This window comes from Bombus huntii, chromosome 3 (assembly GCF_024542735.1).
Source record: "Bombus huntii isolate Logan2020A chromosome 3, iyBomHunt1.1, whole genome shotgun sequence".
Taxonomy (NCBI): domain Eukaryota; kingdom Metazoa; phylum Arthropoda; class Insecta; order Hymenoptera; family Apidae; genus Bombus; species Bombus huntii.
Genome location: NC_066240.1, coordinates 18,688,396 through 18,702,999, shown reverse-complemented (window position 1 = coordinate 18,702,999; position 14,604 = coordinate 18,688,396). Strand labels below are relative to the sequence as shown.

The 14,604-nt window shown below is 38.7% G+C and overlaps 1 protein-coding gene across 1 annotated transcript; it reads left to right on the top strand.

Annotated features, from left to right (window-relative positions):
- Positions 1-2,560: 2,560 nt before the first annotated feature.
- On the top strand, positions 2,561-7,308 carry LOC126863702 (UPF0602 protein C4orf47-like). Its single transcript, XM_050614115.1, has 4 exons — positions 2,561-2,630; positions 2,700-2,890; positions 3,468-3,741; positions 4,768-7,308. The coding sequence occupies exons 1-4, from the start codon at positions 2,561-2,563 to the stop codon at positions 5,151-5,153; spliced, it is 921 nt and encodes a 306-aa protein (XP_050470072.1). The 3' UTR covers positions 5,154-7,308.
- The last annotated feature ends 7,296 nt before the right edge of the window (positions 7,309-14,604 follow it).

Sequence of the window (14,604 nt, the reverse complement as noted above, 5' to 3'; positions counted from 1 at the left end):
TCCGTATGTTTCAGGCTCGCGTGTAAACACACGTCCGCTTTATCCGGCATAGCTTCGCCATTACATCTGTTTGCCTGCAACTTAGCGCAGTAACCTTAGTTACGTCTGAGAGCGTGTACACGTGCGCGAGAACGCGGCCAGACCGAGTGGACTGTAAATCGTCGGGGAACATGGGACGAGACAGCGTCTTTTTGCCGAATGTCTGTGTACAGTCTGCTACCGACTACCGCCAGCGAATTTGCAATAGCGCGATAGTCAAACACGAAGTAAAGCTACATTTAAATTGCTATTTAGGTCACAGGAGAAAAATATGCTAAATATAATCAATCCGAATTTTGCAGACAATGTTTAGCCTTTGAATATATTAGGTTGACCGAGAAGTTTCTTTCGTTTTATGAGAAAACAATAGACGCACGTTTTTGGTTTTATAGTATTTTGCCGAATTACGTACGATCCATTTCGTTCTGTCGAGATAAGCACCGCGACATTTCACAGACTTGGTTTTACGTTCGCACTGTTGTAAAAAACACGTTTGCGAAAGAAAGACACTTCGCGGGCAACCTAATAGAAAGTTTTATAGAAGAGCTAATTTTAAGATTAAACAACCGAATGGAAATTGTCGTCGTTATTTGTAGGTCGAAAGAATGTAATGTTTCCGTTTCACGATGTCCAATTTCAATTTAATGGGGATTTTTCTAAAAGTGAATATCCGCGAACGTAAACTTCGATTTTGAAGTTGAAAGTTAACGTTGTCGATAATGGTAGAAGATTTACGGTAACAAAACTTATTCCACCGATTCAGCTTGTTCTTGGTGGAAGTATTATTCCATTTCCATGAACGAAAACTCTTGTCCCGAATAATTATGCGAATCGTAGGTTGGAAAGTACACTCTGTCTGGTCTATGTATATAAATCATGCGCAAGCAGATAAACGGTGTTCACAAACAACGCGGTAATGAAATGTTTCCACCATTACCATTGCGAATAGTAACATCTCGTCTGGCAACATCAACTCATTAAGAACAACTCATTACCGTGAAGAGACCGGTTAGGAACGTTTCATCAGTGGCGAAAACGTTTTCTTGCCTATTCAGTTATCCGAAGCCGAGGAATCTCAAGAACGACGAATGTCTGTCACGAAGTAGCATCGATTCCGTGACTGCTTGTAAACCAGAGCGAAGATTTTCCAAGGATTGCGAGGATTTGCAATTACATCGGTGTTCGTCGAAAGGATTTTCATTCACGCGAAATGTGTCGAACGTCAGCAAGCGAGAATCGAGTCGATACGAGCCAAGTTTTATCCTAGATTCGAAAGTTTTTCGGTTTCACAGACTTAATAAATCATACTTTATCGATGGAAGATGGCTTGGAAAAATTTGTTTGCGATTTTTATCGCTTAGGGTGTTAGTAGCGCGCGTTAGAATAATTTGTCGAGCCATTGTACACGATGTACAGGGTGGTTGGTAACTGGTGGTACAAGCGGAAAGGGGGTGAAGATACGCGAAAAAAGAAGTCGAAAATATAGAATAAAAATTTTTTTGTTTAAATTTTTTTAGAAATCTACAGTGAGATCCGTTATAACGAGACGCGATAAAGTGCACGCGTACCGAGCCAAAATTCAAAGTCGATTTTCTCCAAAACAAAGCCTCGAACGAAAAATTTGTATTCTATATTTTCGACTTCTTTTTTCGCGTAGAATCACCCCCTTTCCACTTGTACCACCAGTTACCAACCACCCTGTATATTGGATTCAATATTTTTTCGTTATCGTGACAAATTTGTTATACTTTGATTATTGATACTACAAAGTAGACAAACAAGTGTCGATAATATCTTTGATCGCGTCTCTGACCGTGTTTGCGTTCTTTGTACGTAGGAAACGAATTAAAAAAATTCAATTATATTTGTACTTATTTCACTTGCAACACATTGCTACTCGTCTTAGATTTTACCTTTCAATTTTATGTACTTGCTATGTATATCGTCAGTAGTTCTGTTTGTTTGATTCAAAGGTATAGTCACGTTTTATAGAACGATCTCTGGTTTCGTTTCTTTTTTGTATTGATCGATATGTCGGTAAAGAGGATAACAGTTTTAAACAAGCTGAACTTTGAATCCTTCTAGGGCCAATAGCTCCATAAATCTAGTATTTCGCGATGAATAAAATATTGACTGCGAGAAAAAGTGCCGAATATACCAAACATAGATACCGAAAAACGTGTTTTGCTTCAATTTTCCGAAAAATCGACGAAACAACGTCCGAAGGACCCTAAAGATTTTAAGATCACGTTGAAAGATTTCTTTTTCAAAATATTTGAAGAACAACTTCGTAAGTGCCTAAGCGAAATATGATTTAAAAACGATGCTGGTAAAAAAGACATTTTCTTGAAAAACTCTCCCATAGAAAGATCTTCCGATGTTGAAAATTGAATTATCAACGAATTTGTTGTTTGTTCGGACAATTGACGCTCAGGATCATACGAAGATCAGATAAAATTTCAGGTTATTCGTATTTCAGATACGAAATAAAATAAGTTAAAGTATCAAGTCGGATACAACAATGGGGAAAAGGAGATACATATTGGAACCTTTGGGCAAACGATTTGGAAAAACGGATCTCGATAGAATAGGTAAAGTATACTTCGTCGATGGATGAGAACTTCCTTTACTCGCTGATACTTCTGTTTTATTTTCCGAAGGGTATTTCCACGATCCATCCCCGGCACCCTTCGACAAGCATCAGGGAATTCCTGTGAAATTTCGCGAAGGTATTGAAAAAGGACCTCAAATGCTGGCGGGGCCACCGATTGATCTATTTGAGGAGAAATTCGTGCGAATTTTTGATGGAGAGGCATTGCACGAGCCGTGGCGCATCGAAGCGAAAGAACAGGTAATCGCACGATGTAATTGGGTCGAATTCATTCATCGCTGGCAGCGTTGTCTTTCTCCGTGTGTTTGGCATCTGTAGTCACATTTCGAAATTGAAAAATCGAAAATTTCTTACGCAATTCTCCGAGTCGTAAATCGAGATTTGAAACTATTAGGTTGTCGGAAGTGTCTTTCTTTACAACGACTCATCTTTATACGAGTACGAAACCTAATCTGTCGAACATTGTGATCTTTATTTTGATAGAACAAAATGAATCGTAGGTAATTCGATAAAATAATACAAAACGGAAAATGTTGTGCATTCGTTATTTTCTTATAAAACGAAAGAAACTTTCCGGACGATCTAATATATTAAAATTATTGAGGAATATTACAAAGTGCAACGAGATATCGTTTAAATTCGAAATTGAAGAATCTAAAATCACAAAGTTAATTTTCTATCGGTTGGAATTTAAAGTTGTACTAAAACTTAAGAGCTATTAAGACACGCGTCAAATATAGAAGTTTGAGGAGTCTTACTTTTGCAGTTCTAGCGACAATGCTAAAGAAGCCAACTTGATACATACACCGTTTCGCAGTTGGAACGTGATAAGGCAAAAATCGGGGGAATTCTATTGCCACCCTCTCCTGCCAAGAAACATTCCACGCCTGGCGATTATCATGGATGTTTCGAGAAAGTAACTTACTTCAGAACTGTGCCAGAAGAACGTAAAAAGGGAGGACGGAGACCCGAACTGCCGAACGTGAAGATTAAACCCAATCCTCTCGGTGGTCCAGGATACGCCAACATTTGTTTGAATCCCTTTCCATCGTATTCCTACGATCCTTATGACCCGCCGCAAGAACGCGTAGGTAATGGATTTTATTTTGTAATGGACTATTTTGAAAATTCATGAACACTGTAACGAAACATCTGCGCCATGATTGCACTGGTACAGTTTGACACAAATGTGAAAAAAAAATATGGTTGTATTTTATTACCACATTGCGAATTTTATGGATGTTTTATAAGACACTTGGAAGTTGCAAAATGCATAAAACGAACTCGATTCGCAGAAACGTATGAAATATCCAAAGTGTAACACGGGTTATGACGTTCAGTGGGTAAAACAAACTTCCATCTAGGTTTCATTATTTAAATTGCATTCATAAAATTACGAATTTGCATAAATATCCACACTCTGCTTATTACGGTGCAAATGAAATTTCAAAATTTCGTACAACAGATACTTTCGAGCAAGCGTTCAAATACGTTGGTGAACGAGCATATGCTACAGCGTCAAATATCTTCTAATTTTTGTATTTGCTACGTCGGTCTAGCTTCTTATTTCTTATTTTTTGTTCGTTACTCGTCCCTGGCAGCGGTAGACAAGACAGACAATATTATCGAGGTAATATACAGAAGGCTTCTAACGCGGAAGAAGATTGGAGACCGGCGTTCACCCTCGTTTTCGCTTTTTTTTTTCTCTTTTTGGTAACATTTTGTTTCCCAAGCTGGTGCAACTAATTACATTTTTGTCGTAAGAGAGGAAAGAAAATGAAACCTAGCTACGCTTAGACGGCTGCTTTCTTTCTCCTCGCTCTTTTACCGTGCTCTATGCGAGCTTCCAAACTTCTGTCGAGACTAATTTAAAAGGAAAAGAAAGAGGTCTTCAAACACGCAGAGTTAACTAAACCGGTGATTTTCGCTCGCTTAATTATTATTAGCCTGGTAGATTAATTATGTACCGGTCGCTCTGTGGTGAGTCACGCTGAGTAAAGATGCTTTCTAAAAATACTACATCGTGTTCCACGCGCGTTCAAAAAGAAAAAAAAATGATTTATTACTTTATATTGATTAATTTTCCTTCCTACACTAATTACTCTCAAACGCAACAGTGCAACCGGGACGATTTCTGAACGCCAGCGCGCCACTGGATCATTTTCCGCCGAATCCTTACCAGGACAAGGAGTTTGGATCTACTTACGTACGACCGGTTGATCACGCGCCTAAAATAATAGGCCCTGGTATTCTTTACGTTCCATTCCCAAAGAAACCCGGTGGAAATCACTCTGGTTGCTTCCACAAATTCCCATCGTATTCTAGCGAGCCATACGACAAAGCTATCAAGGAAACGCGTAAGCCTGTTAGTATGTTTGTCAGTGGCGGGCCATCGCGGCGAACCAAGTATACTGCTAGCATAATTGATCAAGTTACCAGAACGTCTTGTAACGCGACGAATTATATGGATTATAAGCCACAAGTTTATCCCTTGAACAAATAAGAATTCTCACTTCGTCATTTATTATTTTCAAGGGATTTCATTGGGAAACAATATTTTATAACGCGCGTATACTTTTCTATAATTTGTACACTTTTTAATAAAACAGTGGTATGAATTATCCAGTAGGCGGTGTATCGAATTTAAAACATCGCTTTTCTGCGAAAGACGAAAGCTACGACTTGTCATATTTTGTCCTCTTCGATTCATTCAACTGTACTTTCATTCACCGCTTACTTGCTCCACCCTCTCCTTTTAAACCATTGAAACGCTAACGAAAAAGTTCTTAAGACGAACGATTATTACCTACCCTACGTTCTTCCTCTAATACACACATTTACATCCTTAATAGACCAACGAGAGCAATTATATTGCTCGCCACTTCACTCGACTGCTCGCAACACTCGCGTGCTTTTCAGCTGAAGCAGCAGTGCAAAGGGAACAATTACCGCGAGACCACTAAGAACACGTGTAACACGGTTACTCCCGGTTCTGTCCTTTCTTTTCTTTCTCTCTCTCTCTCTCTCTCTCTCTCTCTTTCGCTCCCTGTCTTCGTTAGTATACGCGTTTAACAGCTTACACGCATGCAAATGGCGGGACAGTTGAAAACGGTGGACACGTGGTAAATACGAAGACTGGGCTACGTGTCTACGTACAGGAGACGGCCCTTCCAAAGCGAATCACTCCACCACGTCTGAACTTACTAATGAAATTCTAACGAACTTGCCATGCCGCGGAGTCCACTTGCGGCAGTCTCAATTAAACGTTCTTGGCAAACATCGCGTACCAGCACGACAGCCTCGTTGCGTCACTTAAACGCTCGCTAACACGTTGCTAAGATCATGTGTTTCACTGTCTGTGATTGTCTGTGGCTAAACTAACGCTTTCATCAACTGTTGTTATTCCCGCGAATAAAACGACCCGAAAGCTAAAATATTCGTAACGAATTACACTTTTGCTTCTAAGTGTCCAGCATATTACAATTTCGGAGGGAATACTGGCTTTTTCAGGTAAATAAATATTTTATATTGTAACGTTATTCTTTTGCGATATCGAAGCTTAGTTAATTTTATTTTCAAATGACAGTCGAATTTGTTATAATGTTGTCTCTCAGGAAAGTACGAGAAATAGGCATAGCGGATAATTGACGGAAAATTAAGCGACGAACGACGAAATCTCGCGAAGCATCGATGATACGACGAGACGACGAGTCCACGACGCTAGCGAAACAAGAGCGAAACAAATTTCCGTTGATCCTTCCAGCCACGTACGCGAAATCGCATTATGAATACCGATGGACCCGTGTTTTCCAACTTTTGTTCCTCTTGGTTCTTCTCTATTTTTATCTTTATTTCGACGAGAAGATAGAAAGAGATACATAAAACATTTCGCCTTCGTTGTATCGGGAGATTAATTCCGCTACAGGTACGAGAAGATACGAGCAACGTAATCTGAAACTTTCATTAGCAAATTTTGAACTACGTGTGAGGAAATTGTAATGACGGGAACAGCTGCTAATAAATAAGTCCCAATAAGTGTACAGCATTCGACGTGATGTTATGGAAGAACATGCAATGCGGCGTATTATAAGTAATAAAAGTTAACACAACTATACATATTGTAGTATCGCGGACAAATGGCCTAAGAAATATCGGGTGAACCATAAACAATGTCGCGAGATGACCTAAGTGCTGACAGGCTCGTCAATGTGTCGTTGGTTCTTCGGTCAAATAATTACGCGGAAAAAAGGTCTACCTGACCATGGCTACGGGCGGTTGCGCAACACGTACGTGGTGGAATTATGAGAAAAGACAAAGGAATGCTTAACACGTTGACTGCCACGACACCCGTATCCTGGTGACAGGTGTGTACTTGCGAAGAATCGTCGTAGGTATTTGAAAAGATATTCCAGAGGAAATAATAAAACTATTGAATTGTTATAAAAGTAATACGAAAATGGTTTATTAAAAAATTATTTACTCGTATTACTAAAATATCGATGGGAGTACCCAGCAGAGAACGCTTGGTACTGCGGCACGTGTGGCCTGACGAAGATTTCAGTGAAAACACGCGAGGCAGTCAACGCGTTAAGGGAGAAAGACGAATTAACAGTCAGTCGTGAGTTGAGAAGTCAGAGAATGTGGTCAGCGTTGTGAGAGTGTGGAAAGAAAGCGTTGGAATCGTGGTGACGAGAGTTGTATTAACTATTTAATTAACTATTGAAACTGTTGAATTAACTATTTAATTATCTTAGTTATAGCACATTACTGTATTTAGTTTGCGTTAAATAACCATCGTTTCCTGATTAATGCATTTTAAATAAATAATAGTAAAACGCTACGATATTCAATCGGAAATCTTCGATATAAATGTTTTTCTTTCCTTCGCAAATGAATATCTTTCGGTTGAGTATAACGAAATAAATCGACCCTAGTCAGTGATCTATAGTTAAACGAATTATTTCTCTCCGCGATTAATTCAGTACACACTTTAGGTTGACGTGCAATATAATGGAATCCGACAGAGCCGAAGCAATCGAGCAATCACAGACTCTTAAAACGCGCGAAAGGAGGACGAAGAGCGAGAGAACAGAGGGTAGAGAATATTCTTGCATCGGGCTGCAATAAGCGTTTTCGCTCGGGCGGCAGCCTGAAAAATTTTCAAGTGGGCGTTTGCTGGCAGGCAAAAAATGGCGTCAGGTAGGTATGATTCCACGAGATTTATTCCGTGGCTGAAGTCGGCCATTTCTCCGTGCCGTGTCGTTGCGCCGGTATTAAACATTCCAAGCATTGCGATACCTTCCACCACTACTACTATCCTCCGTCTTCTCAACCTCGATACACACCCTACACGATGCGTATATAACGTTCGACCAACACCACGCACATCCACGCGATCATCTATGTACTTACACGTATTTATACGCGCGTATAGGGCGTTAAAAATGGAGGGTGGTATTTATAACACGCGATTCTAGACACCGAGACAACGAGAAAAATCGAGGTATAAAAATGATTGAGAAGCTGATTTTTCAAGTTGTGAACAAGTCAATCGTACTAGGTTGTCGGAAATGTGTCTTTCTTTTACGGACACGTCTTTTACAGCGACGCATCTTTGTACAAACACGAAACCTAATCTGTCGAACGTTGTGATCTTTATTTTGATAGAACAAAATGGATAATAGGTAATTCGATAAAATAATATAAAACGGAAAATGTTGTGCATCCATTGCTTCCTTATAAAACGAAAGAAACTTCTCGGACGACCTAATATTACGATAGAATTACAATGGAAGTAGTACGAGTCGATGAATCAGCCGACAGACGTTTCTTTCTATTTTACTCACACCTCGTGCCTCTCATAACTCTAATGATTAGGACACTGACGAAAAGCGAGCTTAACGTCACAAGCGGAAATCGTTAAAGCCTATAACGATTATTGTTTGGTTTAAATTTTAATTTAAACAAAGGTCAGAGAATATAAAACGAATGAAGAATTCATACGAATATGTATCAACGTTACGATAAAAATCTCGTACTCGCGTATTGTAATAACGTTGAATTGCTCCTTTAATTTTTACATCTACCACGGCTCGCGATCGTTACTTTTTAATCAATCCTGCCACGCGCGTTATTCAATTTTCCCTTGTAATTCCAAATTTCAATCGAGACTTTACGAAAATATCTCCAATTCGTACGACGTTTTGCCAATCAGATCAAGCGGTAAAATGACTCTCCTGACTCGTACGAATACATTTTATACAAAGTTTCTCCTAGTTATCTCGCGCGTCTAACCATCCAAACGAATTATCGCGTCTTACGATAAAAAATGGCCTGATACGAACGAGGTGCATAAATATCGATCACTTATTTTTATACACCCTATATATGGAAGTACAAACGCAACGACTGTGGATGCGCCTGAGTTTCTTCTCGGGTTAGTAAGAGGAACTCGCCAAGAATAGGAGCATCGCGAGGCAAAAGCAAAGAAGATCGAAAAATATGCGAGTTCGACGAATCCAGTGAAATCTCTCGCAGTAGTCTTGCTCAGCCGGCAAAGCTCTATCCCAGTAAACCGAGGAGATGCTTTGCGGAAGCACATATGCCGCTCTCTAAACGTCGACATCTTTACGACGATATTTCGGGTTTTACCCCGAGACTGTTAATGTTTGCTACATGTTTTGCTTGCTTTATTCTTTTATTCTATTTCCTATGGTCCGGAATTGTAAAAAATGAGACGAAGATTTCAAAGCGTAGGTTGATCGACGATGAAATAAATACGCAGGAAATGACTGACATTGAAATACAGATACACATAACGTTAAACAAAATACTACGATACTTGATATAAGTTACCTATTGATACATATATGTAGTATCTTAAATAGTCTAGAGTAAGGACAAGAAAGGATGTTCTATTTGAAATGAAGTTTACTTTTATTTTAACGAGCAATACTCAATGTAAAGACTGACTACAATATATTCGTACGTGTTATTTTCACACTAGGCACACAACTTCTGTCTTCCCAAGTCAGAAAATGCTGACCCTCAAGCCTCGCACCCTTCTCACACTCATTTACTCATTTAACTTTGACATCACCAAGGCATACACTCTTCCCTACACTCTCTCTCTCTCTCTCTCTCTCTTTCTCTCTTCCCCAGCACTCTGACGATTCTTAGTTTATACCTTAAATTTACAACTTGTACTATCCCGAGAAAACTCGAATTTAATTATATGACAGTCCAAGCGTATACCCCTTTTCTTTGATATTACATATATGCGTGAGAAGTATAAGAAATTTCTTTATTTAAGTTTCTGTAACTAAATTACACGCGAATGAAAGTTATCGAATTTATTTAAATCAAGAAAACGTTCTGTAGCGTTGTGAAGGTAGCGGATCAGCGTCGTGTTAATAAAACTGAATAAAACCTGAGCGAAGGCAGAGAGTTGCCATCGAGACAGGTTCATTCGTCAGAAGAACGAGGCGAAGTAAATTTTTCGCGGGGCATACGATCGCAAAACAACGCTAAGGGGATCATCGTGATAAACGATATCCTTTTTAGCAAGGCTTCCCGATCAGGAATCCCGCGGGATCGTTCAGCAGAAAATTCCATTTCCCGTAAATTGTAAAGGCAGCTCGCCGCAGCGAGCAAACGTAGAAGACCGCCAGGGATATAATAATTCCACGCACGGCCATTTTTCCAGCTCAGCGAGGCCGAACTGCAAATTATTAAACATCCTCCTGCTCGTTTTCCCCTCACGGGGCCCGTCTACCGGTTATTATCGACTAACGATATTATTCATCGCTTCGAAGCGCGTACCGTCGGTCTTATAATTAAGGCCAACGAGATTAAAGTGACATTCTCCTCTCTGCTAAATTGTCTCGCTTCCATGTTCCGGCCGAACGATGAAAAATAAGGAAACGCACGAAAGCGAATATGGAACGAGGCCAGGAATAACCCTGCCCGTCTTAGAACGTGTTTCTCTTCATCGACCAGTTATTTTTGTTTCTCTTTTTTCTCTTTTCTTTTTGGAAATCGAACGCTCGTGACCCCTCTTTGAGCAGGGATTTACTTTCAGTTCCGCGGTCGCATTGTTCGTTCGTGGAAACGCTCGGAAGCTCTTAGAAAATGGCGGGCATGCTTGAATTTCACGTGATCGATCGTGTTCCGACATGGTTTATTGGAAACACGGCATTTCCAGAGTGCAATGCTAGGCAGATCATTTCTGGCATCCTTGCTACTTTCGCGATATCTTCGACTAATGTAACGAATAACAAGGAAATTTGCAAGTCGTAACGGTACGTGCCACGATACGAACGAATTATCTTACGTGACCAAGTAATAGTTTTGGCTAATTGTTTGCAAACGAAACAAACGAGATTCTAGTATAATTAACAAATTAATTAAGATCTTTGGGCAATGCGTAGTTTTGTTGTTGTAAAAATAAATTGGCGATACGTATATCGTATACGTGGAACAACGTAAAAACGCGTTGACATGTTTACGCTTGTTATTTTCTTTCAATAAATAAAATTATGGAGCTGGATAATTAAAAGTATCAAATGTATTCGTATAAAAAGCGAATGGTGGGTGACATTTCAGTAAATAAGGTAAGAAAAATAATACGTACTGTACGTAATTGAAAAGTAAACGATAGAGATGGAGAAGAGTTGCAAAGGAGCGACAAAGTTGAGGAAATAATTAGACTAAGAAATGAGGAAGATAATCAACGCGTGGTATCCGTACGAGGATAAGACAATGGACAAAGAACCGCGAAGGTCCAGCAAATAAAAGGTGGAAGATAACGAGCGGGGGGGACAATCGAGAATATTCGTAATTTAATGGAAAGAAAGCCATTAAAGAAGAAAGAAAGCGCGGTACAAACAAAATGTGACGTAAGACAAGAAAGATCTTTATCGAAATATAACGAAAAGATTTAATTTCACGATTTAACATCGCGATCTAATGAATTCTTTTAAAGCGTTGTAAATAATCTTTGAAGAAAATAATCGCACACGGAGTTACGCGCGAGTGATAAAAGAGAGTTGAAGAGAGAAAAAAATGAGGTCGAAGAAACGTAGAAAGGGATCGAAAGAGAGAATGGAGATGGGGGGTTCGGAGAGTTTGAAACGAAAGAAGAGGGCACGTTTCAACAGGAAAGCTGCCGTAAAGCCAGCCGTTTCAACGAATGTTAGGAATATCAATCTCCACGGGCTAAAACCAACATACATATCGTAAGAATGGGTTGAATGAGGATCAGCTGGAGCTTGCAAGAGTATCGAATATCCGCGAAAGATCCTGCTTATTATCAGGTAAAATGAAAACGAGACGCGATTCATCGATTCATGTGGCGCGGCTCGCCTGTCGATTAGCTCAAAAAGCACTTGCCGTGAAGTAATTCCTTCATAAATGTTAAACGTCTCTTTCCATTCGGCGATTTTACCGAAAAGACGATCAAGACAGCCTGGACTATAATAATCATAAAATAACGATGGTAGGAAGGTAAAAATTACTCGAAAAAGGGCATGAGTGTATCTGGAAACCTCCCATAAGGCAAGATTTACAAACTTCATTTTGCAACGCATAATAATCACCAATGAATGAATTACGAGAGAAGCGTACGATAAAATAATTTTTTAAGCTAAATTAAAACAATTTACCTTACGTAGCGTATAACGAGATTAATTTTGAAAGTAACTATAGGTGGAAAAATCGAATGTCTCTCTTTATATATATATTTATGGTATTAATGTCTGATACTAATCTCGTTAAAAGTGTGGCAACGCGGTATATTTCAATTTTATTCATTCTCATATGGATAATTGTGTAACAACATCGTTCTGAAAAATAGGGCCGTTGATCCACATATCGGCTGGAACGTGTTATTTTAAGCAACTATCATTTTTAAAAGGGTTCTGACGGAGTATATTTCTTTCACAAAAAAATATCAAGTTCCTCGTAGTAATATAGGAATATTGTCGATGCTTCTTTTCCTCTCGTTAATTATTTACCAGCAAATTCAATCAACCGGAAGTGATATCCGCTTTTAACAATTTCAATCGCTTTAGTTCAATAAAGGATGCCTCGTTTTAATATGAAAAACTAATTTTCGGCAAAGCCTTCGTCAATTTTTCATCGATGCTTCGATATTTTTAATTTTATTAGCTTCTCGGTGAAATTTCTATAAATCGAGTTCACGCAAATTATTATTCTTCGATTTATTTCAACATTTTTTTAGTTCAAAATTTAGCTCGAAGGCGACTGCAATGATATCTGGAATGAATGTAAAATTTACCATTTGATGTCCAAAGAAAAGTAACGTTATGTGTTATTGAAAATACGTACATTATAGAAAAATTGTTCGTTGATCGACGTTGATAACTCGTGTGTTAAGAGCATAATTGCGCCCTCTGCGAAACGGAAATAGCAGCTTAAAACAAATTTACATTCGCGGATATAACTACACGAAAGAGAGCCAGGAGTTGCGGGATACAATTTCCGGATGCATATCGTACAGCACACCGTGCGTAGTTATTGTCCCCTCGACAGTTATCCGATCATTTTATCGGACTATGCTAGAATGGTTTATATAAAATAATGTCCGAGAAAACCGCTCCAAATGACTGGCCACTGAACGTGAGTCCATTGAAAAACCGTTCGAAACATTTTTTCCCCATTCGTCGAAGCTGCTCCATGCGCTATAAATTGCATTCCAGCCGTTCTTTTACGCAAATTGTGGAGAGAGAGAAATGGAGATAAACGAGGAGATCGGTACGGAGTTTTTACGGATGGTATAGAGAAATTTAATGGAGAATTTCCGAGGAAAAATTGGTACTAAGAAACTGCGGTACGGTAAAAGAGTTTGCCGTAGTCGAGAGGATAAACTGAAATTATGAATTCTAACGAGGAGTCAAGCGATACCGAACAATTTTTACCATCACGACTACTGAGAATTATTAAAAATCTTGTCCGTTGCGATTAAACGAAGCGGAGAAGAGAAGAGAAATTATTCTCGAACGATGCGTTATGAACTTCGAATAATTTATGGTCAGTGAACTACGGGTAAACGAATTTTTCTATAAATACAACTACGAAGCTCGGACTCTAAATGGAAATTAATTTGTTTCGTTACTTAAATATTAGAAGCAGAATACTCTGTATTTATTTATTCATTTAGATTCGTTATAAGCGTATAAAAATTCGCGTGAAAATGTGTTGAAAAAGCGTAACCAATTCAGCTGAATGTAAAAATTGAAATATCTTCAATAAAAGTTTTATAATGGTCGGTACATTTATTTAGTAAAATACGTCACTGCGAAGAGAATACTGTGCAAGGCAAATAAAGAATGATAGGTATACTTTGTGCAATACCAAAGGAACAAATTGATGGTATCGTGTATTTTTTCTCTTATTCCTTTCAAATCAATTTATCGTTACGGCTTAGAGGAGACAATGTTTCCGAGACAACTGCTGTCATATCAAACTGTCGTTTTCTGGGAAATATTACGTTCGATTATCCGGAACTTTAAAGAGCCGGAGAAAAAAGCTTGCTATATCTGAGGAGATTCTTGAAAATATCGAAGACTCGATGGAAATAGAAACAGCAGGCAATATTAACATAGAATTTTATTAATACGCAACTTTTAATTCTCTTGCGATTTGAATAATTCTAATATCGCATGCCATGCCGTAAACCGTGTAATTTTCCTGCGTCCTGTTAAATTATGCCCTTTACGACCATCGTGTCGATCAAATCCGAAATTTCCAATAATTATAGACAATATGTGTCAATCTGGAGACTCAGTCCATCGGTAAAACCATAAATTAAAATATCATTATAACATATAAATTATAATATAATATAATATCGTTGAATCAGCAACTTTGAAATAGATATGAAGTACACCAACAGACGAATACCACGATGACTAGCATTACGGAGAGCTAAAAGA

Excerpts from the sequence above, each read along its gene's own strand:
- LOC126863702 (XM_050614115.1), top strand. The coding sequence starts at position 2,561 with ATGGGGAAAAGGAGATACATATTGGAACCTTTGGGCAAACGATTTGGA. Across the intron at positions 2,631-2,699 it reads AACGGATCTCGATAGAATAG|GGTATTTCCACGATCCATCC; the intron begins GTAAAGTATACT and ends TATTTTCCGAAG. Across the intron at positions 2,891-3,467 it reads GCATCGAAGCGAAAGAACAG|TTGGAACGTGATAAGGCAAA; the intron begins GTAATCGCACGA and ends ACCGTTTCGCAG.